This window comes from Ahaetulla prasina, chromosome 7, assembly GCF_028640845.1.
Source record: "Ahaetulla prasina isolate Xishuangbanna chromosome 7, ASM2864084v1, whole genome shotgun sequence".
NCBI classification, from domain to species: domain Eukaryota; kingdom Metazoa; phylum Chordata; class Lepidosauria; order Squamata; family Colubridae; genus Ahaetulla; species Ahaetulla prasina.
In genome coordinates this window covers 90036860-90056013 of record NC_080545.1, presented here as the reverse complement: position 1 = coordinate 90056013, position 19154 = coordinate 90036860, and the positions used below count along the sequence as shown (strand labels likewise).

At 42.5% G+C, this 19154-nt stretch overlaps 1 protein-coding gene across 5 annotated transcripts in view; it reads left to right on the top strand.

Annotated features, from left to right (window-relative positions):
* Nucleotides 1-6037: 6037 nt before the first annotated feature.
* The window catches only part of LOC131202131 (solute carrier organic anion transporter family member 1C1-like), a 43103-nt gene continuing 29986 nt past the window's right edge, over nucleotides 6038-19154 (top strand). The window contains exons 1-6 of one of the 5 annotated variants that reach the window (XM_058190764.1): nucleotides 6038-6159; nucleotides 10374-10704; nucleotides 12131-12250; nucleotides 15798-15939; nucleotides 17433-17565; nucleotides 18993-19114. In XM_058190764.1, coding sequence (XP_058046747.1) covers nucleotides 12140-12250; nucleotides 15798-15939; nucleotides 17433-17565; nucleotides 18993-19114 — 508 coding nt within the window. In that variant the 5' untranslated portion in view covers nucleotides 6038-6159; nucleotides 10374-10704; nucleotides 12131-12139. Of the gene's footprint in view, nucleotides 6160-9979; nucleotides 10086-10370; nucleotides 10705-11175; nucleotides 11352-12130; nucleotides 12251-15797; nucleotides 15940-17432; nucleotides 17566-18992; nucleotides 19115-19154 lie in introns of those variants that run through there. The other 4 variants (XM_058190763.1, XM_058190766.1, XM_058190768.1 and 1 more) reach the window with 4 other exon arrangements.

Genomic DNA, 19154 nt, shown 5'->3' with positions numbered 1-19154 from the left:
TATCGCTGTACCAGGAGGTGCCAGAGTAAAAGAAAAAGAACTGGAAAAAAATCATGAATTATCGCTACCTGACCATCGAAACTACACGACTGTGGATGAAACACGTAACAGTGATACCCATTGTGATTGGGTACCATGTCCAACAGCAATAAAATCTGGCTATCCCAGGTCATTGGGAAGGACTGGATAGGGGGTTCAAAATGCCAAATCCCAGCAAATGGCTGGCTATGGGACCAACCATATAATAATAATGATAAAAATATAAACAATTTAAAACATGTTCTTGCCTCTTATATGTTGGATGCTAAAAGGAAATTCCCACAGCTGGGAATGTCTGTGAGAAGAGATTAACTGGGCCTACAATGGAGAAGATGGTTTGTTAGATAACCAAATTCCAAAGTATGAGCTTCTATTGAAACTGGAGTAGTAGCCAAGCCAATTGTTTCAGTAATGAAGTAACAGCGTGTGTCAGATATTACAACATCTAGATCAAGGTCAGTGATAACCATGTATCTTCTAGAGTATGAAAAATGAAGGTATGTCACCCTTAAGTGAACCTCAGCTCCTAAAGACTGGCTAGTTCTACACGGAGCTTAGATATTTTCTTTAAATTTCCCAGTGTAGTCTATTAATCTGGGATTTCCTCTTGGTCTCCCATCCCAGTACTAACCAAGTTCAGCCCTGAGTAGCAACTAGAGACTGAGCAAGACCAAACTTGAAGCAGCTATTGGGAAATTTGAAGAAAACAACTTTTATATATGGATTATATATGGATACCATGATGTTCTACAAAAATTATCCTAACTGCAATATGGCTCATGTGTCTCTTTGCTACCCTCTAATGGTTGTTTGTACTATAGCTTAGTAAGAGAAATCAACCAGAGAGTAAGATATTAGCTCAGTTATTGTTTAGTTGAAGCTGTGAATATGATTGATGAGTAGACGCTTTAGTGTTAACCATTACACCTTCAATAAGAAACTATAGTTAGCTGCTCACAGGCCATTTTAGATGGCAGCCTTCGGTGATTATCCAGGTTAACCAGTAAGCTCTCTGTTATGGTAAGGATTTAAAGAAACCGATAGGAAAACTGATTTTTGACCCACAGTGTGACATATTACAGTGACTGTCTTATGTTCGCAACTGAAAACATGTTAGCTCTTCAGAGGGTAGAAGGAAAGGCCAAGGCACTTTTTAAATACAAGTAATCCTTGATTTATGATCACAATTGAGCCCAAAATTTACCATATTTTTTGGCGTATAAGACACTTCAGAGTATATGCATTAGTTTTTGGGGAGGAAAACAAGAAAAAAAATTCTACCTCTGCCTACCAGCATCCATTGATATTCATCTGGCTAGCGCAGGGGTCTGCAAACTTGGCTCTTTTAAGACTTGTGGACTTCAACTCCCAGAGTTCCTCAGCCAGCAAAGCAAAGCTGGCTGAGGAACTCTGGCAGTTGAAGTCCACAAGTCTTAAAAGAGCCAAGTTTGCAGACCCCTGCGCTAGCGTCCTTGCAGCAAACAGCAAACAGCCTCGTCAGCTTCAGCACTTTATTGCAGCCTGATTCAGCACGAGCAGCTGATTGGCAGTTGGATCGGCCTCCTGGAATATTGCCAATCAGCTGTTCCAGGCTGCAGGGATTGCCACAGCCCATCGCCGCCTCCGCGCGTTGCATTTTTGGCCTCCGCACACTCCATTTTAGACTCGTTCCAGGCTGCCAGGATCACCACAGTACATCACCACTGATCGCCACCTCCATGCATCGCGTTTTCAGCCTCCACGCATCGCAATTTTTGCCTCCACACGCCATGTTTTTGGCCTCCACACGCCACTTTTTTGGTCTCCACATGCCCCATTTTTGGCCTTTGTGTGTTGCATTTTTGGCCCGTTCCAGGCGGTGGGGATCACCGCCATCGCTGCTGATCCCCATTGCCTGGAACTAGCATGCACGGAGGCAGTGATCAGCGACGATGTACTGTTGCGATCTCCTCAGCCTGGAACGGGTCTAAAATGTAGTATGTAGAGGCCAAAAATGCAACACGTAGAGGCCGAAAATGGCCAAAAGGTGGGAGCCAGTGGATGGGCGGGGCTTTGGCAACATTCGCTGTATAAGACACACAGACTTTTCCACCCACTTTTAAGGGGGGATGTCCATCTTATACTCTGAAAAATACAGTATGTTGCTAACTGAGATAGCTCTAAATGAGTTTTACCCCAGTTTGCAACCTTTCTCACCACCGTTGTTAAGTGAATCATTCCAGTTGTTAAGTTAGTAACACAGTTATTACTAAAGTGACCATATTTCAGCCATGGCAAAGCGGGACACCATTGACAGGGGGGGGGGTGCTGCGCATGCGTGCTGAGTCTTGCCACCTGTGTGAAGGAGGAGGAGCGGCTGCTGCTTCTCCGCTCTTCTAGGTAGGCTCGGCTCTCCTTGACTGTCCTCTCTGCTCTTCTCTTCCTCTCGGGTGAAGTCAAGCGGCGTCTCTCCTCCCTCTCGCGCCCCCTTCTCCGCCACTTCCCCTTCTCCGCCTCCTCCTCTTGCGTTGCCGCCTCCCATTTTCAGAATGGGAGTGAAACAAAACAAAAATCGGGACTTTTTGGAATTGCAGCGGGACACGGGACAAATTATTAAAAAGTGGGACTGTCTCGCCAAAAGCGGGACGTCTGGTCACTATATTATTACATCAATCTTTGACTTTACTTGTCAGAAGGTAGCAAAAGTGACCTCCCCCGGACACTGCAACTGTTATAAATATGAACCACTTGACAAGCATATAAATTTTGATCCTGTAAATTTGGGCATGTTGCAACGATTGTGTGAAAAACGGCCATCAGTTACTTTTTTAGTGCCGTCGTAACTTCAAACAGTCACAAAACGAATGGTTGTAAGTCAAGGACCACCTGCCCTGAAGCATGAAGTTTGTAAAAGCAGCAGGTATTTCTGGTATTACGTTCCACCAGCCCAACTTGGTCTCTCTTTCTTCTCAAGCAGCAAAACTGGAATTTAGAATCAGGATCCAGAACATTTTCTGCCAGTGGAAAAAAACGGCTTTTGTAGCCCTGGAACCAAACTGTTCTTTGTCGTTTCCAAATGCCAGTTTAGACAAATTATTTCATACACATTGAATGGAGCTTTCCTTGCACTAGGGGTTACCTGAAGTATTACTATTGTCTGGAAAAGTTCATGTTCCATGGAGACAAATACGAAAAGAACAGCCCTTCTATAATCGGAATGTAATTATCAAGATTGTTTTCTTTGCGTGTAGTGTTTGCTGGGGTGTGTTTGCTGAGGGCACTCAAAAGCGGGCCCCTGAAAGCAGATTTTAGACCAGGTAAAGTATAAAATCGGAAGAATACTCGTTAGGCAACTTTAAGCCCCTCTATTTTTTTTTTAGTTTTCTTTTTAATCTAAGAAGAGGAAATTCATGAGGTAGATAATTCTCTTTCCAGAATGGCCCAATCCAGCAGGCTGTTCTTGAAGATTCTGAAGACTGAAGGCCACACAGACCTTGGAAGACGCTGAGATAAAACAAGGTGTCCTACATTCTGAAATACACTTTGAAAGCCATAATATCCCAACTTTGTAAGCCGATTTCTGCAATCTTTTGGATCCGCTGATGTTTAACAATTTAGAGCACGGGTGTCGAACTCGATGGTGTCGCGGGCCAGATCGTGTCGCGAGCTGGGGTGGGTGTGGCCTGCATGGGCCGTATCCGGCCTCCGGGCCACCAGTTTGACAGGCCTGATTTAGAGGGAAATTACACTACTAATTTATCTAAGATGCTAGGATAACCTGTAGGAGCAAACAACAATAGTTTCTCAGAAGAAATACCATCACCGTGTAGTGATGTCATTTTAGACCACCAGTCAGGGAACGATCAAGGTAAAAGTCCCCTGTCAGTCATGTCCGACTCTAGAGGTACTGCTCATCGCCATTTCTTAGCTAAGCTTTTGTCCAAAGACATTTCTGTGGTCATGTGGCCAGCATGACTATATGTCAAGGTGCACGGAATGCTGTTACCTTCCCACTGAAGTGGTACCCATTTATTTACTTGAATTTGCATGCTTTCAGACTGCTAGGTGGGCAGGAGCTGAGGCAGTAACGGGAGCGCAACCTGTCGCGTGGCACTTGGGTCTCAAACCTAGACTATCAGCTTTCCAGCTGATAAGCTCAGTTTCTATAACCACTGAGCCATTATGCCCTTACAGAGTGCTATATTCTAGAACTATTGGTGAGGCCACTGCAGAGCCCATTTTCACCCTCCATGGCCTGCTGCAGCACTCTGCCCGCTGAAAACAGGCCGCGTGGGGCTCCCGCAAGGCCTGTTTTCAGCCTCCCAGGCCTCCAGCAGCAAAGGACCAGTAGAGGGCTTGAGCCTTCAAACCATCAGTTGAGCTTTCAAACTTTCAGTATCGTTTTGGTGCCATCACTTTCGATGGTGACTTGAAGTTGTCTTTCAGTCACTAGATGGTGCCAGGTGGCAGATATTTTCAATCCAGACCAATTTCTCTCAACCATGGCAACTTCAATTCCAAGAATTCTGGAAGGTCTGATTGTTGAATTTCATGCCTCTGAAAGTTGAGGAGAAACAGTGGTCCAGAATATAGAATATATATATATGAATATGGTCACATGTCCCTTCCCTGAGGTGCAATTTTTTCAGGCAATAATAACAGAGGTGGGTTTCAACAGGTTCTGACCAGTTCTGGAGAACCGGTAGTGGAAATTTTGAGTAGTTCGGAGAACCGGTAAATACCACCTCTGACTGGCCCTTCCCCCATCTATTCTCTGCCTCCTGAGTCCCAATTGATCAGGAGGGAATGGGGATTTTGCAGTATCCTTCCCCTGGAGTGGGGAGGGAATGGAGATTTTACAGTATCCTTCCCCTGCCACGCCCACCAAGCCACACCACGTCAACCAAGCTACACCCACAGAACCAGTAGTAAAAAAATTTGAAACCCACCACTGAGTCATAACCACTGTAGTGCAAAGAACACCTGGTAATAATCATAATAATAACAACAGAGTTGGAAGGGACTTTGGAGGCCTTCTAGTCCAACCCCCTGCCCAGGCAGGAAACCCTACACCATCTCAGTCAGATGGTTATCCAACATTTTCTTAAAAATTTCCAGTGTTGGAGCATTCACAACTTCTGCAGGCAAGTCGTTCCACTTATTAATTGTTCGAACTGTCAGGAAATTTCTCCTTAGTTCTAAGTTGCATCTTTCCGTGATCAGTTTCCACCCATTGCTTCTTGTTCTACCCTCAGGTGCTTGGTATGTTGGAAGAAATATCCATCTGGGTTCAGTTCCAAGTGGGGACAAAGACACTGGAAACATGGAGACTGCTTGAAAAGATGGTTTAATGGTGGTCAGGATCACATGGCTTGAGTTCCTGAACAGAAAAGGGCGAGATCCTGTGTGCTCCCTGGTTTTATGCTTTTTCTGAGCTTTGAACTTTCTGGGGCACAGGAAGAGTATCCTGATTGGCTGTCAGACTCCCAGGGGGTGGGGGTCTTAGCTAGTCTTGCTGGCTGATGTAACCTTCCCAGGTGCCATGTGGTGAAATGGGTAGAGGCTAATCCTATCATGTCCTGAGGGCCATGTCTTAATCCCATCACCCTGGAGCTGAAGGTCTTCTGTGTTGTAGATAAGATGTCTTTTGTCTTTCTGGGGCTATTAACAAAGGTGGGGGGGTGGCAGGAAATTGCTTTGACTTTAAAACATGTTTCTCCATTTCTCATCCAGGGAAATATATTCTGCCTTTTTAAATATTTTCTAAAATATTTCATTCTTCTAGGAGGGGGGTGGGTGCTAAATTCCTACAGGTAAAAGAAGTGGCTTTTCATTTTTTTCTGAAGAAGTCAACTATTTACAAGCAAAGACCTGAATGCAGCCGGAGGCAAAATGCCCATTTCTTAACAATGCAAGCAATCGTGGTTAAACCTTGTACTGTAAACCTGCCCTTTCGGTTTGCTCTCTGGAAAGGATGGAAAGAAGTGAGAAAAAACAACAACAACAAACCAGCGAGGGAAAAAGTTATGCAATGTCCCGCACTAATTCTCCACCTTCCAAAGGAGGCTGATCCCTGAATACGCACATGATTTGGCTCCATGCCTCAGGGGATTGAGGAGTTCAGACCTGCCAGACTGAACAGTAAGTTTTCTCCCTTTTTTTCCCGGTTGGGATCATCTCATCAGCATTGCCCTACCTTCCTTAGTTGGGTGGGAGGGTGCTTGGTGGGAATCCTTTAACCCTTGGAAGATCTTGTGCTAGAAATCCCCCCCCCTCAACCCTCCAACCTCCAAAAATTCTAGAACTAAAGGAGTGTTTGAATGAATGGGGAAATGAGGGCAAGTGATGTGAACTTTTGACATTACTAAAGAAAAACAAATCTGATTTTTTTAGTAAGCTAATGAACGGCTGTAAAGTTTCTTAGCTTTAGTTTGTGTGTGTGTGTCTGTGTGCCTTTTAGCTTCTGCAGTCTGGCAACTGCAACATTAGTTAATAATAAATAGGTGGGATGGTTGGATTAGAGCTGAACCACTGAAATCAAGGGATTTGAGAGTCTAAATGAAATTGTGTTGATTCTAATGGTTAGGTTTAAGTAGCTATTACGATTTATAGCCTGCCTTTCTCTGCATAACTGAAACCGACCCTGCGTTTCGTAATGTAAACAGAGTAGGACCTTCCGCACCTTTCCAGGTGCGATGGCTCCTTCTTAAGGCTTGGATGGTTGGTCCTTACATACCTGAGAAAATCTTGTTTCCCAGATCAGGTTGCTGACTCCTCATGTCAACATGTTTTCAGGGGGTAAATTCCACCGTATCTGTAACCCGAGGTGAAATTGGAGATCCCAATAAAAAATGTGGGAGGGACTTCTTGGTTGCAATTGTGATCCTTCTTGGGAAAGATTTCATGTATGGGCAGAATTAAGATGTACTTTTTTAAAAAAATAATAATCCTGGGTTTTAACAACGCATAGGTAAAGGTAAAGGTTCCCCTCGCACATATGTGCTAGTGGTTCCTGACTCTAGGGGGGCAGTGCTCATCTCCGTTTCAAAGCTGAAGAGCCAGCGCTGTCCGAAGACGTCTCTGTGATCATCTGGCCAGCATGACTAAATGTCAAAGGTGCATGGAACACTGTTCCCTTCCCACCAAAGGTGGTCCCTATTTTTCTACTTGCATTTTTTTACATGCTTTCGAACTGCTATGTTGGAAAAGCTGGGACAAGTAATGGGAGTTCACCCCATTACACGGCACTAGGGATTCGAACCGCTAAACTGCCGACCTTTTGATCAACAAGCTCAGCATCTTAGCCACTAAGCCACCGTGTCCGTCCTTTTAACAATGCATAAAGAAGTATCTATCCACTGGCTACGGAAGTTGCATACTCCTACTCACAATCAGTGTTATATTATTTCCTGCATAGTTTTATCTCATCTTGTGAAAGTGAGCATTCTGGAAAATGACTGAAACTTGCCAAGTTTACCTAAACTAGGGCATGGTTCATATTTGCCATCCTGGCAATGGGCTGTGAAGCCATTTTAAAAACGAAATTGAAGACCTCATAGAATTTAAGGATTCACAGGGTTTGGGGGTTATGTGGAGAGTCAGGGGTGTAGTTACAGTGACGTAAACAGCATCATGCCATCTCACAACTTTTCATGGATATGGTGACATCATATATCCACCCAGAGTTAGTCTTTGGTAAGGTAGACAGCCAATAAATTTAATAGATAGATAGATAGATAGATAGATAGATAGATAGATAGATAGATAGATAGATAGAAGATAGATAGATAGATAGATAGATAGATAGATAGATAGATAGATAGTTGTTTTTTTTATTCAAAAAGTTTTACACATTTTTCCCCCCCTTCCCCCCCTCCCTTCACAACCCCCCTCCCCCCCCGACTTCCCGGAACGAACACAAGGTATAGTTAAAAATAAAACAAACCTATGCTAAAAAAAATTCATCCCAACTTAATTATACCCCTACAATCATCAATTCCTAACTTCCCCAAAACAATCAAAATAATACATCATAATCATTCAAAACAGTCTGATAACTCTTAGTCTGATATCTACGTTGAATATAGTCAATCCATTTTTTCCATTCCTTTAAGTATCTTTCTTGCGTGTTTTCTTTCAAAAAGGCTGATATCTTCGCCATCTCAGCCAAATTGGCAACTTTCAATATCCATTCTTCTATTGTAGGTACTTCTTTTTTCTTCCAGTATTGTCCTATTAGTAATCTTGCTGCTGTTATTAGATTTAAAATCAATTTAGTCTCAATTACTGTACAATCCGTAATAATTCCCAACAAAAAAATTACGGCAGGAACTTTATCTTCTTTTTCAAAACATTTTGTAAAATCCACCAAATTTTTATCCAAAAGGCCTTTATGTCCTTACAAGTCCACCAAATGTGAAAATATGTAGCATCATCACAATTACATCTCCAACATTTTGCTTGCATATCTGGATACATACACGATAATTTTTTAGGATCTAGATGCCATCTATAAAACATTTTATAAAAATTTTCCCTCAGATTCTGTGCCTGCGTGAATTTAACATTTCTAACCCAAATTTTTTCCCAAGTTTCCAATAATATTGGCTCCTGAAAATTTTGTGCCCACTTTATCATACAGTCCTTTACCAAGTCCCTTTCAGAATCTATTTCAAGTAACACATTATACAATCTCTTTATATGCTCCTGAGACTGATTTCTAATTTGCTTTACCAAATTTCCCTCGTTCTGCTCTATACCAATTTTCTGATCTTCCTTCCATCTAGCACGTAGTTGCTCATATTGAAACCAAGTATAATTTTTCCCTTCCTCTTTTAATACGTGCAGAGATTTTAATTGCAAATTACCTCTTTCAGTATACAAAAGATCTTTATATGTAATCATTTCCTGATTCTGTTCTATATTTATATTCTCTATTGTATATCTAGGACTTGCCCATATAGGAACCTTATAATTTAGTTTATAAGAGTATTTTTTCCAAACACGCAGAAGAGCAGTTCTTAGCACATGATTTTTAAAGGCCTTATCCACTTTTAGATAGATAGTTGATAGATAGATAGATAGATAGATAGATAGATAGATAGATAGATAGATAGATAATAGATAGATAGATAGATAGATGATAGATAGATATAAGATAGATATAAGATAGATAGATAGATAGATAGTTGATAGATAGATAATAGATAGATAGATAGATAGATGATAGATAGATAGATAATAGATAAATAGATAGATAGATAGATAGATAGATAGATAGATGATAGATCGATCGATCGATCGATCAATCGATGATAGATAGATAGATAGATAGATAGATAGATAGATAGATAGATAGATAGAGTGGTAGGATTCAGCCAGTTCGCACCACTTCAGGAGAACCGGTTATTAACTTTCTGAGCAGTTTGGTAAACTGGTTGTTGGAAGAAATCATTAGGGCAGAGAACCGGTTGTTAAATTTCTTGAATCCCACTACTGGATAGATAGATGATAGATAGATAGATAGATAGATAGATAGATAGATAGATAGATAGATAGATAGATAGATAGATAGATAGATAGAAGATAGATGATAGAAAGATAGATAGATAGATACCTTGTTTTCCCCCAAAATAAAACCTATCCAAAAAATAAGCCCTAGCATGTTTTTATGTGTGCGCCTAATATAAGCCCTACCCCCACAATAAGCCCTACTTAAGAGCCTGCTCAGCCAGCAGACCATCCATTCCGTCTGGTTCCTCATGGTGCTGCAGCCATGAGAACCCTGCGTGGCTGCCAGCCCACCTCTTCGATTTGCTCACAGCCATGGCACTGTGAGCAACCAGATGAAATGGGTAGCCGGCTGGCTGAACAGGCCCCTAAGCAGAGGCAGGAGTCAGGGCGTGGCTGGTGTGATGGTACAAAAAATGCCTCCCCCATTGCAGCCATGAGCAAACAGAAGAAGTGGGCTGGCGGCCATGCAGGGTCCTGCTGGACAGGGCTGCTGGAGCCACAACGAGGCGAGGCAAGTGTCAGGGCAAGAGTGGCCTGGCTGCAGGAGCCCTGAGGTAAGCTGGTGCGGGGTCTGTGAGACAGCTCCAGTACTCTGCTTCATGGCAGTGGCAATTACATGTTGTGCATCCTTCTGCCCCTCCGCAAGCAAACAGAAGTGGCCCTCCCCTACATGCCCCCCCCTAAAATAAACCCTTGTGCTCATTCTAGGGCCCAAAAAAAAATAAGACCCGGGCTTATTTTCGGGGAAACAGGGGTAGATATAAATAAATAAATAAATGCCTATAAAAGGGATATAACTTCTCCAACAGTGTGTTGCTTCTGTTTCATTTTTACAAAAGCAGCAAGGTCCTGCAGGCAACCGCAGGCGTTATCTAGAGACCATTGCCCCCTGCAAGATCTTCAGAGCAGGCGATTCCCGTCACGTACAGCTGCTCGCTCCTCAAGTCCGCCTAAAGTGGGACTTCTTTCAAGTTGAGACGTTTGAGAGCTAGCCAGAGTGTTCCTGGAACCACAGAGGTAGAAAAGACCAGAAGGATCACCAAGTCCAACCCTCAAGGCTTCTGTGGGACCGACACATGAAAACAACAACAGAACTTGACCTTCTGGCATTTCCAATAAGAAGCTCAGGAAGACCGTCAAGATAAATCCGAATGAGTTTTCCCCAGAATTAAGGTAAGGAAATTAGGCTCTCTCGCGGCGAAGAGGATTTTTGAAAAATAGAGGAGGTCGTCTTTAGCCCAAGCATTAATTCAATTATCTCCGGTGAAGGAACTCTCACCCTTCTTTGTGGTCACCTGCTCCACTTTACTCACATTTCACCTCCCGTGTGTTCTGATGGGAGCAGAAACAGAACGAAATGTCTCTGTAACTCAGAAGACTTGGGAGGAGCCCGAAACCTGACAAAAATATTCCGCCTTTATCTTAAGGAGATGAGAAGATGGATTGTCAGCCAAAGATAAAACACAAAGTGTAGGCTGTGTTTAACCACCAAGGTTGGTCCAAACGCATTCCAAGCTGTTGGCAAATTGTTAGCCGTGTTAAACACTCTTTTAACCTGATGTGGTTCTTGGCTCAGGGCCCCAAGATGGAAGGTTGGACCATTTCATATCCATGAGGAATTTACGAAAGAGATAAACACTGGAATTGTCTGGGTGGAGAGAGAAAGAGAGAGAGAGACTCATAAATTCAATCCTGGATTAGCTAACACAGGGACTTGATGAAAAGGAGGATCTAACTGGGATTGGGGTTACTTTTCACCTTGGGAATCCAGTACTGAGGTATGTTCATGGACAGCTCCCTTTGCTCCCTTTTATGAAAAAGTAAGTCCCACCAAACTTTGGCTGTTTGATGGTTATAAAAAAAGGGGGTATGAGCAAAGGGTTGGACTAGAAGACCTCCAAGGTCCCTTCCAACTCTGTTATATCTGTAATCTGTAAAGTATGGAATTTGAATAGGAATTCTTGTAACTCACTTTGTGATTCACTTCTATGTCAGAACTGGTCAGCATATTTTATAGTGTTTTTTTTTTCTTGAGGTGACAGGTGTAGGATTGTGCTATCCAACTGCAAAACTATGCATGCGTTTTGAAGTTTCCTTCAGATTAAAGTGATAGATAGATAGATAGATAGATAGATAGATAGATAGATAGATAGATGATAGATAGATAGATAGATAGATAGATAGATAGATAGATAGATGATAGATAGATAGATAGATAGATAGATAGATAGATAGATAGATAGATATTTCAATCCTCTTTATAGCAATTACAAATGAATTGATTACCTCGCCTCCCTCTTTAAAGTTACAACATGGTTCTGTTTGTGGACTAATATCACTTAAGCCTAGGAGAAAGAAGGTTGAGGATTAAAAAAAAAAGAATAGAATGTTGAAAGCGATGCGATATTATGGAAAGACAGAGCTTAGGGAAAGACTAGATTTTTATCATGGTATTTGAGATTGTAGGATGAACTTTTGAGTTTAGGATTCCCAATCAGAATAACAGAATAGCAGAATAGCAGAGTTGGAAGGAGTTGGAATCTAGAAATTTCAACTCTATTTTGGCTGCCAAACAGAAAAGTCTGTGTTCTCGGTTTAGATCAACAGCATGGATGGAAAAACAGCCTCACAGCAAGGAAAAGAAAATCCATTTGTCCTGGATAAAACCTTTGGATCACATCGTAGGAAGGTGACATCGCTCTCTATTTCTCAATTAAAGGTAATATAGCTGTCCTCCTCCCTCCCTCCAATTTTCGCTTCAATGAATCCCTGAGCTGCATCCCACAAAGGCTACTCTTTCTTTCTATTCTGACATTAAATAGCTTCCCATTTTCTCTGCAATAAATCCTCAGGTTACAGCCAGTGAAGGCTACACACACACCCTTTCTGTTTGAAAGCTGAAAGCAATCACTCGGCCGCTTTCTTTGGAGAGTTGGAAAATATTCATACGATTCACGCTTAAAATCACAGGGTAAAAACTACAGTAGGAAAAAGCCCAATGTCTGTTAGTGCAGGGGTCTCCAACCTTGGCAACTTTGAGACTTGTGGATTTTAACTCCACAAGCAAAGCTCAACAGCAAAGCTGGCTGAGGGATTCTGGGAGTTGAAGTCCACAAGTCTCAAAGTTGCCAAGGTTGGAGACCCCTGTGTTAGTGCCTTTTCCAACTAACTAACCCATATTACAATTTTCAATGGCCAAGTTGCCCTCCGACATTCATGTCATTGAATCTGGGGTGATGGCTCACGTTTAACAGCCTTTTTTGCAGCATCCATGCAACATGACTCTGATTTATAACGTATTTTGCCGGAAATTGGCATTTACAAAAAAACACCCATTGTGAACAATAGATTCCCACTGGTCTGTGCTTTAGAAGCACTGTCGTGTCCCACTCCTCCGCTGACGGCCGGGTCGGGGAAGTCCGTATCAGGCGTGCCTCTGCAGCTCTGCCAAAGTCCTAGCAAAGTTCTCAAGGCAGGCAGGAGACCAGGAAGTGACTTCAGCAATCCAAGGTAGACTTTGCCTGACTCAGAGAATGCCAGACAGCAGATCCTTTATATAGGCCATGGGGTGTGGCTCCATGACTCAGCACTTATCCAGGCCTGCCCCTCCCTCCCTTTTGCTGACTCCGCCTATCAATTCTCCTGAAGCAAGGATCTCTCCAGGCTCCAGCTGTTGGTAATTCACATTCTTCAGGCTCACAAGCTGTGGGGGAGGGGGAGGGGTCTAGTTGCTCCATTTGCCTGGGCATGGAGCCAGGGCTGGGGACTGGAGGCATGTCAGGTCCTTCATCTTGTTCGGCCTGTCTGGGCATGGTGCCAGGGCTGGGGCCTGGAGGCATGCCAGGACATTCCTCAGCATTCGGCAGGAGATAAGAAGGACCCAGCTGTGGGGAAAGCGAGAGAGACACAACAGAGCACTGTGTTTGCTTTATGACTGTTGCGTTCACTTAATGACTGCCACACACACAAAATAAGGTTGAAAGATCAGGCACATCATCCCCTGATGTCCTGCTAAATGGCTGCCATGACTGATAATCATAATTACGAGGTCAGTTGTGATCATACGTTGAGGACTATCTGTAATATCAGTCCAACCTATGTGATCCAACTAGGAAAAACTGTTTGTAGTTTCCCACTTTTGGGAGGATTGAGGGATGAAAGGCCCTTCTTGGTGGCAGCAATAGTTTTTTGGAGCAGCCTCCTGGTGGAACACGGTGGTTTAGTGGCTAAGATGCTGAGCTTGTCGATTGAAAGATCAGCAGTTCAGCAGTTCGAATCCCTAGTGCCGCATAACGGGGTGAGCTCCCGTTACTTGTCCCAGCTTCTGCCAATCTAGCAGTTCAAAAGCATGTAAAAAATGAAGTAGAAAAATAGGGACCACCTTTGGTGGGAAGGTAACAGTGTTCCGTGCGCCTTTGGCATTTAGTCATGCCGGCCACATGACCACGGAGACGTCTTCGGACAGCGCTGGCTCTTCAGCTTAGAAAGGGAGATGTGCACTGCCCCCTAGAGTCAGGCACGACTAGCATGTATGTGCGAGGGGAACCTTTATCTTTATCTGATGGAAATTAGGTTGTGTCTTCCTAACTACATTCTGCAAACAACTTAAAGCTCTCTTGTGCTCTTTTGCCTTGGAAGAGTGCATAATGTTTAATTTGTTGTTTTATGTTTCAATTTTCATTTTTTACCATGGGCATTTCACTTACTTGTGGGTATTTGGAGAGTAAAAATTAGTAAAAATGTTGAAGTACTGTCCCGGTGCTTGGAAGCCATACGGGTCTGGATGGGGAGAAACAGGCTGAAGCTCAATCCCTCCAAGACGGAGTGGCTGTGGATGCCGGCACCCCGATACAGTCAGCTGCAGTTGCAGCTGACTGTTGGGGGCGAGTCATTGGCCCCAATGGAAAGGGTGCGCAACTTGGGCGTTCTCCTGGATGGACGGTTGTCGTTTGAAGATCATTTGACGGCCGTCTCCAGGAGAGCTTTTCACCAGGTTCGCCTGGTTCGCCAGTTGCGCCCCTTCCTTGATCGGGATGCCTTATGAACGGTCACTCATGCTCTTGTTACCTCTCGCTTGGATTATTGCAATGCTCTCTACATGGGGCTCCCCTTGAAGTGCACTCGAAGGCTTCAGTTAGTTCAGAATGCAGCTGCGCAGATGATAGAGGCAGCCGCACGCGGCTCCCATGTAACACCACTCCTGCGCAGGCTGCACTGGCTGCCTGTGGTCTTTCGGGTGCACTTTAAGGTTTTGGTTACTACCTTTAAAGCGCTCCATGGCTTGGGGCCTGGGTACTTACGGGACCGCCTAATGTTACCTCCCACCTCCCACCGACCATACGCTCACACAGAGAGGGACTTCTCAGGGTGCCGTCCGCCAAGCAATGTCGGCTGGCGGCCCCCAGGGGAAGATCCTTCTCTGTCGGGGCTCCTACCCTCTGGAACGAACTTCCCCCTGGCTTGCGCCAAGTGCCTGATCTTCGGACCTTTCGCCACGAGCTGAAAACGTATTTATTTACTCGCGCGGGGCTGGCTTAAATTTTAAATTTTAAATTTTCAAATTTTAAATTTCTAGATGAATTTTAAGGGTTTTTAGACTTTGAATGTTTTAAATTTCGGCCAATTATTTAATAAGTTTTTAAATTTTGTTTTAATTGTATATTGCTTGTGTTCTTATCTTTGGCTGTAAACCGCCCTGAGTCCTTTGGGAGAAGGGCGGTATAAAAATCTAAATAATAATAATAATAATAATAATAATATAATAATAATAATAATAATAATAATAATAATAATAATAATAATAATAATAATAATAATAATAATAATAATAATAAATGCTCTATAACAGGGATGTCAAACTCAAGGCCCGGGGCCCAGATCTGGGTGCTTAGATCTGGCCCATGGAGCCACCTGGAAACAGCAAAGATCTGACCCAGGATGCCTCTGCTAGCAAAAAATGGAGCTCCGTTTTCACTGGCAGAGGGTTACAGGAAGCTGTGGCAGCCAAAAACGGAGCTCAGGAGCCCACTTTCACTGGCAGAGCGCTTGGGCCATCACAGGCACCCTTGACATGAGTGAGGTCAACCTGGCCACCCCACCCTGGCCACATCCACCCTGATACTCCCCCCCAGGTCAAACACAACCCTGATGTAGCCCTCAGTGACACTGAGTTGCTCTAGAACATTAGAATTGTGAGATGCCTCTAGCAACTTTCTAGCAACGGCTCCTTGGCCAGCTCACTATTTTAATCTCTGTTTCCATTTTAGATATTTCTTGGCGCACTGGCATTTTCTTTTTTTGCCAAAGCTTTTTCAGGAAGCTACATGAAGAGCATGATGACTCAAATCGAGCGGAGATTCGAGATCTCATCGTCTGTGGTTGGTTTGATTGACGGAAGCTTTGAGATAGGTAGGTTGTCTCCTTCTGGGGTGCAGAGGTTGCAGCTTGCCCATAGAAGCAAGGGGTGAATTCCACTTACTTTCGCTACCAGTTCTCAAATTGGAGCACATGCGTGTGCTCACTTGCTCAAGCCCAACACTTCTGTGCATGCGCAGGACCTTCTAAGCATGTGCAGAGCATCGAAAATGAGACGTGATGACATCCGGGCTGGTTAGTGGAGCCTCCTATCGCCGGCGCTACCGGTTTGCCCGAGCCAGATAGAACTGGCAGCATTTCACCACTGCATAGAAGGTTTTCCTTTTCCCCTAGAGAGCTGTTTTTTAAAAAAATTTGAAATAATAATAATAATAATAATAATAATAATAATAATAATAATAATAATAATAATAATAATAATAATAATAATAATAATATTTTAATTTGTATACCACCCTTCTCCCGAAGGACTCAGGGCGGTGCACAGCCAGAATAAAATACAAAAAGAACAACACATACAATACTAAGAACAACCCTTAAAAAACTTATTCAATTGGCCAAATTTAGAATACAATAACACCCTATAAAATTTACAAAAATTTGAAACCCATAAAATCAAATTAAAATTTTAAAAATCAAGCCAGTCCACCAAGGCGGAATAAATAGGTTTTAAGTTTTAACAAACATTTTTCCCCCTTTCCCACCCTCCCCCCGCAAAATCCCCTTCCCCCCTCCCTTCACCTCCCCCCGCCCCCCTGGCTTCCCGGGTCAATCACAAGGTATTGTTATACATAAACCAAACATAGAATAAAATTTTCCCTTCTAATCCAATTAACCTCATCCAAATCTTTTCATTTCCTAACCCCCCCATTATATAAAATAATACATCCTAATTATTCAAAGACAATGTGATATCTCTTAATCTGATATCTGTTTTGTAAATAATCAATCCATTTTTTCCATTCAATTAAATATCTTTCCTGCGTATTGTCTTTCAAAAAGGCTGAGATTTTAGCCATCTCAGCCAAGTTAGTAACTTTCAATATCCATTCTTCTATTGTAGGTAACTCTTTTTTCTTCCAATATTGTCCAATCAACAGCCTTGCTGCTGTTATTAAATTCAAAATCAATTTAATCTCAGTCACTGTACAATCCGTTATAATTCCCAAAAGGAAAAATTGCGGCAGGAACTTTATCTTCTTCTTCAGGACATTTTGACTAATCCACCAAATTCTTATCCAAATTCTTATCTTGCAAGTCCACCAAATATGAAAATATGTAGCGTCATCACAGTCAAATCTCCAACATTTTGCTTGGATATCAGGATACATACATGATAATTTTTTGGGATCTAAGTGCCATCTATAAAACATCTTATAAAAATTTTCCCTTAGATTCTGTGCTTCTGTAAACTTAACATTTCAAATCCAGATTTTCTCCCATGTTACCAACATTATTGGTTCCTGAATATTCTGTGCCCATTTTATCATACAAGAGAGCTGTTAATATCTCTTCTTCTGATTCAGGAAACTTATTGGTAATGGTTCTTGTGAGTTATCTTGGACCACGAGTTCACCGCCCAAAGGTGATTGCGACAGGTTCTCTAATTATGACCTTGGGATCCTTTGTATCGGTGATACCACATTTCATCATGGGACGGTAAGTGCTGTTTCTTTGACTTGACTTTCTACCTTGAAAGCTACAACCGGATCACCTGAATTGATCTGAGGATTAGTTGGCTTTTGTTTTTGTTGAGTCTCTTCCTTTTAGATGAATTGTGGTGTGACTTGTACGAATCCAGCCTGTTGGATTACTTTCTAATGAAAGACAGCATGTGCTTTCTTTGTTTCCTGGAATAACTCACGTTCTTATTTGGCAAAATTCAATCCATCGTAAACTAAACAGGGCAGGATTTGTACAAAATGGAAAAATATGCACTAAGCCCAGTGGTGGGATTCAGCCAGTTCGCACCATTTCGGAGAACTGGTTGTTAACTTTCTGAGCAGTTTGGCAAACTGGCTGTTGTAAGAAATTATTAGGGCAGAGAACCGGTTGTTAAATTACTTGAATCCCACCACTGACTAAGCCTAATTAAGGACTAACAAGAGTTAGTAGAACCAATCAGGTTTCTAGGTCTTTAATAAATCTTTAATGGACCTATTGAATTGTAGGAATACAGTTATTATAAGATAGGAGCCAGGAAATAGATAAACCCAGTACCAAAATTAAATGGATGATATGAATGTAGCCATACTGAGGCTTCTGTTGAAGATGAACGGGTATGACACATCTCATAGCTTCCATTGTCCTCCACTGGTCTGGTGGCTAAGGCACTAGATTAGAAAGTCGAAGATCATGAGTTCAAGTCCCTCCTTCACCAAGAAACCCAGCTTTGGGCAAATCCCTCTCTCTCTCTCTCTCAGCCCAATCTACTCACAGGGTTGTTGTTGTGGAGAAAATAGAAAGAGGGAGGTATGTTGGATACGCTCACCCCCTTGAGTTATTTGGAAAAATAATAAAGGCAGGATATAAATAAATAAATACTTATTCACTACATTCAGATAACCTATGTTCTGCACAACATAGAAAAAGACTAAGAAACCACAAGAAAGCATAATAAATGAAGGATAGGAACTAAGAGCTTTTAAGTTCATTAATAGAATAGAATAGAATAGAATAGAATAGAATTTGTTTATTGGCCAAGTGTAATTGGACACACAAGTAATTTGTCTTTAAACCTTCTTTCACATACACACCCAAACCGCAGAATTTAACTCATTTGATATTGTTCCTCCTTACCAGGTTCCTGAGAAAATAACGTAGGAGGAAGTTCTACACAATATGTAGAGTAGAACCTAGGAGAACATCCAAAAGCAAAATACTTTTTTTATCACAGATCTGTCCGGACATGGTACACGAGCACAATAATTAAGTTTGGTTTTCCTGGGTTTTGCATGTGCAGTCAACCCAAACCACTTATCCATCCACCCATCAATCAAGACCCACGGAGAAATAATTTTTCTCAAATAATAATGGAAGGAAAAGTTTAACTTTCCAATCCCCTAATGCTGGCTTTTGTTCTGCAGTTATAATTACAAAAGTATCATGGTTTCCTTGGCCAATTCGTCTACAAGTGTTTCAGCCTGTGCGTCAGTATCGCCCCATCACTACACACATCCCGAAACTTCCCACAACACAACGCTGGCTGGTAAGTAAAAAAATTCCAGTGGCCTTGGGCCTTTGTAGTG